This window comes from Pteropus vampyrus, unplaced genomic scaffold (assembly GCF_000151845.1).
Source record: "Pteropus vampyrus isolate Shadow unplaced genomic scaffold, Pvam_2.0 Scaffold2, whole genome shotgun sequence".
Taxonomy (NCBI): domain Eukaryota; kingdom Metazoa; phylum Chordata; class Mammalia; order Chiroptera; family Pteropodidae; genus Pteropus; species Pteropus vampyrus.
In genome coordinates, this window is record NW_011888783.1 from 33,325,580 (window position 1) to 33,338,881 (window position 13,302).

The window sequence follows — 13,302 nt, forward strand, 5'->3', positions numbered from 1 at the left end:
CCTACTATCTTTTGACATTTGACTTACGGAAGTGATACTAACAGAGAACCAAGTATCCACACATTTCCACAGAGGATCTGATTGTCTTAATTCAATGTGAAGCCCCTGTATAGTTTTATGCTCTCAGTCAGACTTGGAGAAGATAAGAATGCATGAGTGGCCTCTCAAACAAAGCTTAGTCTAACAGCCGTAGAGAGGGCACCTGGCAACTTTTAAGGCCCTGGCAAACAGCCTAGTCTGCCTATATTTAGGCTGGCAAAATAGCTCTGAGGAATGCAGAGAAACAGATGTTCAACTGATTAATAGACCCATATTAAGTTCCTTTTTAAAAACTGGTCCAAATCAGGCCACTTTCTTCTGGGATACTGCTGCTTTTAAATACTTTTCTTAGCCCTCTGTGGAGTTGAGTCTCAGTTTGGTCTTCTGCTTAAATTTTGATGGAACCTCAAGATTTCTATCTTGTTCAAGTTTTTTTTTTTTTTTTTGAAAGGATATCTCCAGTAAAGGAGAAGGAAGAAAAGTTATGGATAATGAAGTCTATTCGATTATGTTTTTTAGTGTCCGATATTGCAGATTACCTAACTGTATAACCAAGGGCTATTTAGATAAAAGATCTAGTGAGTACAGTAAAATTTCACTAATAGAAATATCATGAATCTGAAATTTGCCCAGGGCTAAGTAAAAATTAACTTTAGAACTGTCCATAAAGAGATGGCCTACTGAAAACGTTGATATTGTAAATAAGATTGGGGAGCAAGGATAATTTATCTTTTTGGAAGAAAAAGAAAGAGTCATTTTGAATAGTCATTTAGAAAGAAAAATAAATCTTTTCAAAATTTTTATTTAAAGCATATTTTAAAAGATATCTTACTAAGACAACATTCTTTTATCTTATTTGAGTATGCAGTGTGGGTACTAGAAAATGATTTTAAAAATCACTTCTAAACTCCTCTATAATCAGTCTCTTCACTAAATTAGGCTTGTTAGTTAGTTTAGAGCTGCACTCTTCAACATAGTAGCTACTAGCCACAGGTGTCTGTTGAGCACTTGAAATTTGATAGTATGAACTGAGAGTCCTACATGTGTGAAATATACCCTACATCTTGAACATGTATGACAAAAAGAATGTAAAATAGCTCATTAATTATTTTATACAGATTACATGTTGAAATGATATTATTTTTGGATTTATTGAGTTAAGTACAATATATTATTAAAATTAATTCCCCACCTGTTCCATTTTTACATTTTAAAATATGGTTACTTGAAAATTTAAAATTATAGTGGTAGCTTGCATTATATATCTATTGGACTGTGCCACTCCAGTTGGGTTCGGTGACATTATCGAGTATTTTGAAAGCATTGCCAGGGCTGGGTTTGCCTTTGTGGAATAACAGTATGAGCCGAGGAGAAGATTGCTGTGGATGGAGGTCACCAGATTCATCCATGATGATAAGTTATTCATCCCGGTCTTATCCAGATTTCCAAGTTCTTAATGGTTGTTGTGTATCCTGCAAAAGAGCCACATTGAAAATAAATGCTTGTGATTGGTCACAGCCTATTCAACGACAAACTATCCCATAAAAGAGGTAGAGGGATACCAGAAGTGACTTAGATGTAGGACTCACTTCCTTTCTCTTGGAGTCTTTCCCACATCAAGCTGCTTTGACCCATGCTTCAGTATCATTTTCTTTCTCTCCAAAATGGATAAACTCTCCTTTATCTACTCACTCTCATGCATTTAAATTCTTACCATTTCTTTGTTGAATATGTCTCCCAGATCCATCCCTTTGTCTTACAGCCTTCAATTCATATGTTAATATGATGAGTACTGTAATGATTATATTGTTGTTGCATTCTGTTTACCAGATTTCCTTATTATACCTGTCAGAATCCATACTCTCACCCTTGTCTTTGGCCAAAGCCATCAACTACATGCCAGAACCTCCTTTTAGCTCAGCTTACTTTGCAGCCCTAGCATAGATGGGCAGGCAGGCAGAGCTGTTCATGTGAGCAGACGTTCCAGGAGGGGAAAACCATGCATGCTACAACCAGCCGCAAGTGCGGTTCTGAACGCAACACTGGGAAGTCCTTTTAGTTCCTCTATGCCTGTCTCTCTGCTCTCTTCCTGATTCACAATAGGAAAACATAAGATTTCAGATCGTAATTTCCAGTTGTTAGCCAACTAGGATCTAGAATTGAAGGGAAAAACTCTGCTCTACTCTCTACTCATAACACTCCTGATAGTAATGTGGTTAAGCAAGATATTAGAGTGCTGAATTTACAGTCCAAGGAAAGCACCCTCAGCTGACTTCTGGGGAGGGGGAACTATGGTTTGGGAGAGCAATCTTACTGCACCTATCAACATGTGGTTACCCTCTTGCCCACAGAAGATGTCCCAGAGCTTGTAACTGACCAAATATACTTCCCTCTGTTAAATGAATGAACACAAAATCCTAGAAAAAGTTAAGTTGATTCTTGCCTCCAGGTTTACATTGATAAACTCTAAACATCGCAGAGCTGGAGAGAAGGGTTAGGGTGGGGGTTGGGGGGAAAGTTGGATGTTGGACCCCTGTTGTGGCTAACCCATCTCTGTGTGCCACACAAACACTCACATGCAGAGTAAGGCCCCTTGGCTGGTAGAAGTGGGAGTCCTATGTAGACACATGCCTCTCTCTCCTTTTCATTCATCTAGCTGCAGGTCTTTATCCTGTCAACTTCTCTCCTACCCCCAAATGAAGGAGAAGGCCATAACTCCTCAGCAGTTAGCAAGCTCTAGCCTCCTTCCTTGTAGTGAAAATCTTCCTAGACTTGGGAGTACTCAAGAGTAGATTGAGAGACACACCTCCACCCACCCTGCCATGTTTGGGCTCTGGGTAGGAGGAAATAACAAGCTTTGGTTCATGAAGGGCAAGAGGTGGGGGAAAATCTCTGCATAAGGGGGCTGGGTGGTCTTCCACTCTTGTTTTATACCTTTTTAAAATTTAGATATCTGTCTCTCACTGTGAGAATTAATTTCCTATTCGGTTTGCTTAAGAAATCTACATATGTGATTCTTATTTCTCTACAATAGCCCACTTTTGGACCTCATTAAGAATATCTGCTGGCTTCTCAACTTTATATTACAAAGATCTCTGTATCTTAGTTTGGGGATGCATCTAGCACAATTACTTCCTGCCCCCTTTTCCAGTTTTCTTCCTTTGACAGTAAGCAGAAGAATAGCAGTCTCTCTACAAAAAAAAAATGTAGATTAGGAAATCTCAACTTCAGTGTGTACATCAAAAATTTCTGGAGTTGTAAATATTATGGGCATTTTATAATTTTCTCAGATTCTTGATGAGGTCTAGTCTCCAAAAAGATTAGAAATACTTCTATAGGCTATCTTAGCAAATTTAAAAATCAGTTTTATTGACTTTAATTATTTAAAGCTACAAAAGAGGAGGTTAGGCAAATTAATGGGCAGTATAAAGCACATCTTATCACAGCAAAAATTTCCATTGAAGAATACACACACACACACACACACACACACACACACACACACACACACACACAGATACATGTGAATGCATGCATACAATTTTCTTCAGAATTTCTTACTCTCTGTTATGTGCAATTATTGTCCCTCACATTTGTTTAGCACTGTAAAGATTAAATAAAGCACTCTTTAGTGTATGATTTTATTTAATCTTCCCCAAATCCTTTGTGTAAGTATTATTATTATTGCCAACATGTATGGTTAAGAAAACTGAAGCTTAGAGAGGTGTAATCACACCTTCGAACTGACAGAGATAAGTCTTGGATCCAGAGCTTCTGAACTCAGGTCCAGGGATCTAAAATTTATAGCTATGAAAACCACTTGGCTATTAATGAGCATATTAACCTTTTGAGAAGAAAGGATATAGGGCATTTGAGAGAGGGCTTGGCTTCCTTTAACTCAAACTCACTGACTCTACATGTCAGCCACCCTTGGTACTTGTTCTGTAAAGGTATACCAGACAACCACTTTCGTTTTCCTTGACGAGTGCAGTGGGGCTTTAGGCATGTAAATATCTTGAGACACACGAATTATGTCTAGCACATTCTGTGAGCCAAGGAGCAGAAATCATTCTAATCAGCTCTGGCTCTGACTCATGTGCCCAAGCTTGTGGTCGGCTAGGTTAATTCTGTTCCAAGAACACTCGTCTAGGTAGTTCAAAACCACATATCATGGACTCAATTTAGTGTTGAACAAACATTTAAGAGATAAGTTCTGTATACTGTATTTTGTGTTAGATTCTAAGGATACAAAAATGAAGAAGACACAATTTTTCTCTCCAGCTTACAGCCTGATTCAGGAGGTATGGTGTTCAGGAGTAAGATGGGACAGCAGTTTAATTTCTGAATCACTTGCCAGTTCTCACTAAAATTTCTTTAAGTCTAAAGTGGGAGGTCTTATTCCTAAAAGGCAAATTTTGTTCCGGTATTGTTTTCTGAATAACTAGGAGTTTTGGTAAAGCTCAGAAATTAATGGCTAAGTTCATCTAGAATAGACATCTGGGGTTGAGTGGTTTTATTATAACTATGAATTACAAGTGGAAAATGCTTCTGACTCTCTCCTTTCTCAAACATCAGGGCACATTTGTGAGTTCTGAATGAACTAAGTCTCCAAATTCTGTAAGAAGAGGCAGAATTCTTACCTCTGTCTCCTTCACTTAACTTTCCTGTTGGGTAAATTGAAGACATCTATTAAGAACCCAAGAAGAGTCTAGTCAAGATAATTTTGAAAGCTGACCATTACCACTTAAATTGCAGTCTTATTCATCAAATCCTGGATTTTGCTTGTCTTATTTTCTTTTGTTTTACTCCTAGCAAAAATACAAACAAGACTATGAAAATAAAGTCAAAGGCAAATGGAGTGAGACACCTTGCTTTGAAATTGCAACTGCCAGGATGAATGCTAATAACATTAGCACAGTAAGTAAGAGGGATGGCTGGGTATCCTTAAGTTGAGAGGGGGACCCTTCCTCTATGACTTTTAGCCACCTGCTGCACCTGAAGTGGTACTTGAACATTTGAGTCCTGGCACCTCTTCTTAGGGGCAAGACTTGTAGAGAGTTCCTATTAAAAAGAAATCTCACAATTTTTCCTTCCTTTTGAGAAATATTGTTTTGATCAGAATCCGTTACTCTTGCCTCAGTTTTCATAGGAACATGGTTTCAAAGTGAGTACAGGTTAAAGGGGCCCTTTTAAATTTATTCTTAGCCGTATATTTATGAAACAGTTTAGTTTCTACTCAGATTTTCCTCACTGAAAAACATGCCTTTTTTTCCTTTTTTCTTAAGTTTTCTCTCCCTGGCCTTCAAGAGCTCCTTCTTGGGGTGTCTTTTCAGCCTATTATAATTGCTCCAAATCTGTTAAGTTGCGAATCATTTTTGTGATGGCACCACATTCTGTAATTGTAACTGAATCTGTGTAAGCCAAGAGGAGCATGGCTTTGGGTAACTTCTTTATATGGCCTCTGTCCTCCCATGTAAAAGTTTTGCATAGTTTGTTCCCACTGCAGTTCTTCAGTATGTTTAATGTCTTACAGAGGAAATACCAAGAAGAATTTGAGAATCTGAAAGACCAGATCTACTTCATGCAGACTGAAACACCAGAGTACAAAGTGAATAAACAAGCTGGGGTGGCAGCTAGCAAGGTATGAGGAAATTCTCTCATTTATCTTGATGGTCTCATTTGGTGAATTTCTTGTAACTCTTGCTTTTGTATATTAAAAAAAAAAAAGAGGGTTCTTTGGAGACGAAAAAAGTACTTCGGAATTATAATAGGGCTACCAAATTTTTAAAAAGTTTGCCATGTATGAGCATTAACAGCACCCAATTACCATCTTCAATATTTCAAAGAGTGAATAACCTTTCAATACCCAGAAATAGAAAGGCTATAATCTCAAACAGAAGACAGAAGAGGGGTCTTGAGACCCCTCAAGAAAAGACAACTGGAAGCCTTATATGAATATAGACACTCACCACTACCATTATTTTTCTTATATTTTTACCAGCTTCTAGTCACAGACAAGATACACGCATCTATGGATATGCTCAGATCCTCTATAGAGTGACTGTGGTAAATGGTCAGACTCCTTGGCATTCTAAAGCAGGCTGGGGACTAGAAAGAGCACAAACTTCAAAGCCAATCAGACTTGATTCTAATCCTGGCCTTGGATCTGCTGGAGGAGTGAAAGCAGGAAGATCACATCACTGAGGAGGCTATTTCAGTATCCAGATGCAAGACAGTGATGTTTTAGAGCAGGGGGATAGCAGGGCAAGTGATGAGAAGTACTTTGAAAGTAGAACTGACCTGATTTGCTGATGGATTGGATATGGAATATGAGAGAAGAGTTTTGGTCTAAGCAACTAGATGGATAGGGTATTCCTTTATCAAGATAAGAAAGACTGTGGAAGGAGTAGATAATTTTTTTTTTTTTCTGGAGGAGAGATATGAGCTCAGCTTCAGACATGTAATATTTGAGATGCCTTTTAGACACCCAAGTGGAAATGTCAAGTGGGCAGTTGATTATGTAAGTCTGAAGTTTCAGGGGTGATATCTGTATAAATTTGGGAGTTATCAGCATATAAATAATATTTAATGTCATAAGAATGGATGCCACCCAGGGAGTTAGTACAGACAGAAAGCTCTGAAGAGTGGACTCTGGAGTGCTTCCATGTGAAGATACTGGTGAGATGAGGTAGTAACAAAGTCAGGAGAGGGTGATTTCTTGGGAAGCAAGCGAAAGGAGAAGGGAGTGATTAACTGTGTCAAATGTTTCTGAAATGGATTTATCAATGTATGGTGTTTGGTGAACTTAATAAGAACAATTTGGTTGAGTCTGCTTAGAGAGGGTTCGTGAGCGAATGAGAAGAGAGAAATATAAGAGTATCAGTATAGTCAACTCTTTCAAAGTATTTTCCTGAAAAAGAAAGAAGAAAATGCTATAGTAGCTGATGAATAAGTGGGTGAAGAGAGAATTTTTTAAAGACAAAAGACAAAAAACACCATGTTTTTATGCTAATGGAAAAAAAAACCAGTGTTGAGGGAAAATGTGATGATATTGGAGGGGGAAGAGTGGCTGGAGCGATGTCCTTGAAGAGGTAGAAGGGGAGAGGATCTGGCCTCGAAGAAGAGGGGATGGCTTGCCACAAGCCCTGACAGTTCATCTACAAACAGGAGAAAATTTTTTCCATTTTTCAAGGAAATACATGATTCTATGAGATGGAGAGGTTATTTATGTCTTCCATTCCTGTACAGTATCCCCAGCGAGTCTTCTGTGTGGTCTGTAGGAGGTGGTGCATCTGTTTTTCACTTATGTATCTCCTGCCTTTAAATATCAAGTTAATCATATTTATTTTCTGAGGTTCTTAAATGTTGGTAGATTATCTAGGATTCTTTGAACTTGTCTATATTCTATGGTTATATTGGCTGAATAAATGGCTGGCCCTGGGGAATCCTAGTCAGAAAGAACTAAGATGGGTTTCTTGTTTTCCTCCCTTTGGACATGCTCCTGACTGGGCTTTTGAGCCCTCATGTAAAGCATCTGCTATACCTGCAATTAAAGGTGAAAAGTGAGAAGAGCAGAAAGAAAAGTTGAAGTTGTGACCATTTATCCATCTCCCAGCCCCTTCCTTCTCCTCCTGCATATGCATTAAATACATGTATGTTCATACACAGTCACAGATGAGGCATAAAAGGGCAAATTCATGATGCTTTTAGGTTCCTTTTTTTTAAAAATGTATTGGCAGATCAGCAGCTGGAGGTTAAGAGCTGAATGAGAGTTCTGGAGCAGCAGGTATCCAGGATATAATGTGCTATCAGTATTTGTGTATCTTTCTCTCTCCTATTATCTATGTATCCATCTATCTCTACCTCTGAGGGCAGGGACCAAGTGTTATTCTTTCTTGCATGTGTCCCAAAGCCTGACACATAATAAATACCCCAAAATATCATAATGGATATTTTTGAATGAGTAAATGAATGGGGAAAAGGTATCTTGGAAATATATGCACTTTCCCTGCGACTGTTATGAGTTACTATGAGTATTTTGTTTATAAAATGTCAAGTTGCCATTTTCCTAAAGAGAAAATTGATTGTCATAATATTCATAATAGAGATGAGAACAAAAATAACCTGGAGTTACTTTATCACTTTATTTCACTCCTACAGGTAAAATACAAAGAAGACTATGAAAAGAATAAAGGAAAAGCAGATTATAATGTACTTCCTGCTTCAGAGAACCCACTGCTCAAGCAGCTGATGGCGGCAGGAAATAGACTAAGTGATGTAAGTATATTCTTGTCAAAAGCGTTTTTTTTTTTTTTAACCTTAGCTGCAAGAGAAATGAAATCTCTTTCCTTTTATTACTAAAGGCAAAAATAACTTAGCAAATACTTTAAATGGTGTAGCAGTTTCCCTGGAACTGTCTGACCACAGGAAGGCATTTATGCCTCTGATTATGATATGTGTCAGTTTGCAGGGATGGGGGAGCATTGTGGATTTAGTTCAATGGGCAGGGAAATCCTCATTTGCTTATAGGTTCCAGGTACCTTTGCCTCCATAGCTAGTGTACATTATAGAAGATACGTTCTGATTTTAACAGAGGCAGAAGGAGATTTTGAAAGGAGGCGGGGAGAGAGAGACAGAAAAAGAGAGAGACAGAGAGACAGAGAGACAGAGAGAGAGAGACAGGGAGAGAGAGAGAGAGGGAGAAGAGAGAGAGAGGGAGAGAGAGAGAGAGAGAGAGAGAGAGAGAGGTGAAACAGTGTTAGCACCCTGTCCTTGTATTCTTCAAGCCCACTTCTAGGAGAAGAAGGAAAATGTTCTGTGTTGTACAACTTCTCTCCCCACCTCTGCCATTTTCTCCTCAGATCTTTTGTAAAGAATCATCTGCAGACAGCAGGACTTAGAAGATGGCTCCCTAAGTCTTCACAGGAATTTCTACTTGTAGAGTTGTTAAGAGCCTGACTAATTATTAGATTTAAAATAGATAAGTGAGAACTGGGCCTGGCATGAAAAGACTAACAGCCCAAGACCACTTTGACTGTTTATATAAAAAGACTGAATATGTTGATCAGTTGAGTTTTTCCCTTATGGTTAGGTCGTATTAAGCTTTCCCAATATTTGAAGATTTTATGTGGCTTTCTATGTGGGTTAGTTATCTTTTCTTTGTCCTTTGGATTAAGTCAGCACTGTAGAAATGAGCACATGTGATTGAGAAGGGGGGCGAGTAAAGTGGCAGGTGAGAGAGTGTAAGCGGATGTGTCTAGATAGCTCTGCAGGGGAGTCGATACAAGCATGTCTCCTGCTTCCTAAATGAAAGCCGTCTTTGGCAAGCATCTCAAAGCCCAGGTGTAAATCCACTTTGTGGATGAAGACAATAATACGAAAATATTAAAAACAAATAGCACTATTTACAATTTCAAAACCCAACATGAAAAAGTAACAATGATCTGCTTTCTCCGTTGTACATTTAAAATTCAATAATTGTTTATTGTTAGAGCTAAAGATAAACCCTATCAGGGAGGAAGAGTTAGTAGATTCATGATTTGAGTTCTTATATATACTTTATTTTTAAGGTACAATAAGGAATTTTTCCTTGGTAGGAGAGAGAGTATGTATTTCTTAATATTTATTAAAAATTTTCATGAAGGTTTGTTTTTTAAAAAAAATAAAAATTCATTGTTGCCTAAAATATTCCTGTTTGTTGTGGCACCATCAGTGAAGGAAGAGGCACGAGGGAGATGGAGAAGGCAGCAATTCAGAAATACACAAGAATCTCTGCAACTAAGGACCTAGTCTGAAACACCATATTAGTTTCTTAATTTTTTGAAGAATGTTAAAAATCTAGGCTTTACAATAATTGCTAATAGAAAAGGCTTATCATTCTTGACACCCCCAGTTTTTAAGACAGTTGACAGGCAATATCTTTCTTCTTCTTCTTTTATTTAGTTTTGGAAAATATGAGTGTTATAATCAGTGTGGGAGTGACAGAAATCTACTTTCGCTGATTTTTTTTTTCTTTACAGAAATCTTACAAGGAAAACTATGAAAAGACAAAGGCAAAGAGCATAAATTACTGCGAGACCCCCAAATTCCAACTTGACACAGTCCTGAAGAAATTTAGCAGTGATGTAAGCAATCCTACGATCGCTCCTGTTAAAGAAAAGATCCATCATTTCACAAATAATTAAATGAAATATGTTTTGTCTTTCAGACGAAATATAAAGACTCCTACTTAAAGAACATTTTGGGACATTATGTAGGCAGCTTTGAGGATCCATATTATACACACTGCATGAAAGTCACAGCTCAAAACAGTGATGTAAGTTCTAAGACAATTGGTTAGCTTTCTAAAGTATTTTTAGGGTACAAATTTGTTGGTTGCATCCTTATGTCTGATTACTTTTCCTCATAGAAAAACTACAAAGCAGAATATGAAGAGGACAGAGGTAAATGCTTCTTCCCCCAAACCATAACACAAGAATATGAAACAATCAAGAAATTGAATCAGTGTAAAGATGTAAGTTGGTAGTACGAACTGCGAACGTTACTGCCCTCCATAGCATCTAGTGATCAAGATATGTTTAAATTTTTGACACTTTTACAAGTAAATACAAGAAAAACATTGGAAGAAAGAAAATTTATTTTATAGTAGGTTTACTACTTTTCCCTATTATCATCCATGCATTTCAAGAGCTAATTCTAGTTCATTTTCCCAAAGAAGAATTATTGGTCATCTGAAGACATGAGAAAGTTTCTTACACAGACAGATGTAAGAACATCTCTCAAAGATGCTGCAGTCTAATTAGAAAAAACAATGTGTTTTATTAACTATAGTTATGTTTTCTTTTTAGGGGTGGGGTTCTGCCCATTGTCCTATTGGCCAGTGTGGATTTGGCAGGTGATACCACTAAACCCGATTCCTTTTCTCCCCCACAGCACACCTATAAAGTCCATCCAGATAAGACAAAATTTACTCAAGTAACCGACTCTCCTGTTCTGGTGCAAGCCCAAGTTAATTCCAAACAGCTGAGTGATGTAAGTTCTTCTAAATATCCATGAAATTTGATTATGAGGGATAATGTAGCATATATAACTCTGTACAGAACGTCTCGCAATTTGTCACACTTACAAAAAAAAAAAGCTATACAAATTTTAGCAAGTTAACTTGTATATGTGTGTACTCACCTAAAATATTTTCCTATTTAGTTGCCTTGCATCCTCTACATCTTCTTGGATGGATAATAATTACAGTAAAATGGTTCTATAAGGGAAACTCATGTAGCTTAATGCACTAGAAAGAACATGAGTTCTTGAGTCAAATAAAACTGGATTCAAATTACAGCTCTGTCTAGGCAAATTATTTAAACTTTCTATATCTCATATTTCCCTTTCAAAATTTGTGGTTGCTTTGAAGGTTAAGTGAAAGGGGATAGGTACAGACTCTGTCCCAGAACAAGTATTCAACACATGGGATTTCTCTTTCTCAAATAAGTTTTGGAAAATAGAGTGTTTAAGATAAGGTTTACCATATGAGTTTTAAGAATAAATTTCTAAACTTATGTTGAACTAAAAAAACAAACAAACTAAAAATAAAGTAACTGCAGTAGATTTATGACCAGAAATGAAGGCTTTAATTAGAGTATCAACAAACCATAATATATGCGAGCAGACATAAGCACATTTGTTAGAAAATATTCTCCAGTGAGAATTAACATGAAAAGGAAGAAAGGGCTGTCACTCTCAAAACCCATAAGGTTCTGATTGTGTGATATGCAAGAAGGAGGCCATGTATGAGTTACCTCCTTCCATTAGGGTCCTACCACAGGAACAGATGTGATAACAGCAATCACATGTTAGGAACACAAGTTGTCATTAATACAACATGGCCTACCTCAGCTCTGAATTTCTCTTTTAATCTTAACAACTTTGTCAGTTATTATTTAACAAAACATATTTACATTATATCTTATAAAATGTACTACACAAGATGTTTTTTTAGAATAATTCTTCAGAACTAACTGATTCTCTCTCTCTCTCTCTCTCTCTCTCTCTCAGCTAAATTACAAAGCAAAACATGAAAGTGAAAAGTTTAAGTGTCATATACCTCCGGATATCCCTGCTCTAATCCAGCACAGAGTCAATGCTTACAACCTGAGTGATGTAAGTTCTTTATGCACTATGCCATGTGATACATTAACAGCTTGTACTTTTATTTTTGATTGTTTTATTGAACGAATATTTCAATATTAAAGATAGGAAGAATAGTTAACATTTGTATCACGTTCCTAAGCCACTGTAACTTCGAATTCATCTTATAAAATATGTGTAGCAATCTCATAAGTAGCTTCATACAATTAGACTATCTTAACATATTTTAAACAGCCTTCAAAATGTCACCACTCATGTGTATTTAATTGCAAACCATAATTAATGTTAAACCTTTTAGTCATATATTAATTTATACTATGCTATAATTTTATTTCAGGATTTGATTTTTTCAGGTTCAATTTTATTTCATTTATTCCTCAAGCCTATAATATCTCTTATTTCACACAAAATGATACTTATCTCTCTATATAAGAGTACTTGCACTAATGAAGATATAGAGTATTCAAAAGGCATGAGGCCAGTTATCCATTGTTCTCTTTCATTCCCAAACATAATTTTATAGAAAAGTCAAATTACACTTGGGCTTTTCAATTTCTTCAACAATTCTTAAATAAGAATAATTATCCTTCATCAATGTGTATGGTAATGATTCATGAAGTGACCTCTGCAGAGGACTTTCAGATAAAATGAAATTGATGTATTTATATCATAAAAGTAAGTCGACTATGAAATATTTGTGCCAGTCTATAAAATATTCAGTATTCAGAATCGAGTATTAGTATGATAACTAGAAATAAATTTATTTGATAAAATACTCTAATGGAGAGTAGAGAAGCTTAATCTTGGAGAATTAGAAGTTTCGGCTTGAGGGGAATTACCTAAAATATGCCTGATTTTGTTCACAAGGAAAAGAATCAATTTATTTTATATTAACAACAAAGTATCAGGTTACCCTTTAGTCTTTAAAGTGTGATAATATACATATCACTTTTGCCAATTCCTGTGCTGAAATTTTCCTGTCCAGAGTATTTATAAGTACGACTGGGAGAAGAGCAAGGCTAAGAAGTTTGACATTAAAGTGGATGCCATTCCCCTGCTGGCAGCCAAAGCCAACAGCAAGAACACTAGCGATGTGAGTATGGCCTGGGGACCCGGGCA

At 36.8% G+C, this 13,302-nt stretch overlaps 1 protein-coding gene across 1 annotated transcript in view; it reads left to right on the top strand.

The window, feature by feature from the left end:
• NEB (nebulin) overlaps nucleotides 1–13,302 on the top strand; it is a 201,993-nt gene that overhangs the window by 16,635 nt on the left and 172,056 nt on the right. The window contains exons 11-19 of the mRNA XM_011360291.2: nucleotides 4,852–4,956; nucleotides 5,573–5,680; nucleotides 8,200–8,316; nucleotides 10,059–10,163; nucleotides 10,247–10,354; nucleotides 10,448–10,552; nucleotides 10,972–11,070; nucleotides 12,091–12,195; nucleotides 13,169–13,276. Coding sequence (XP_011358593.1) covers nucleotides 4,852–4,956; nucleotides 5,573–5,680; nucleotides 8,200–8,316; nucleotides 10,059–10,163; nucleotides 10,247–10,354; nucleotides 10,448–10,552; nucleotides 10,972–11,070; nucleotides 12,091–12,195; nucleotides 13,169–13,276 — 960 coding nt within the window. The remainder of the gene's footprint in view (nucleotides 1–4,851; nucleotides 4,957–5,572; nucleotides 5,681–8,199; nucleotides 8,317–10,058; nucleotides 10,164–10,246; nucleotides 10,355–10,447; nucleotides 10,553–10,971; nucleotides 11,071–12,090; nucleotides 12,196–13,168; nucleotides 13,277–13,302) is intronic.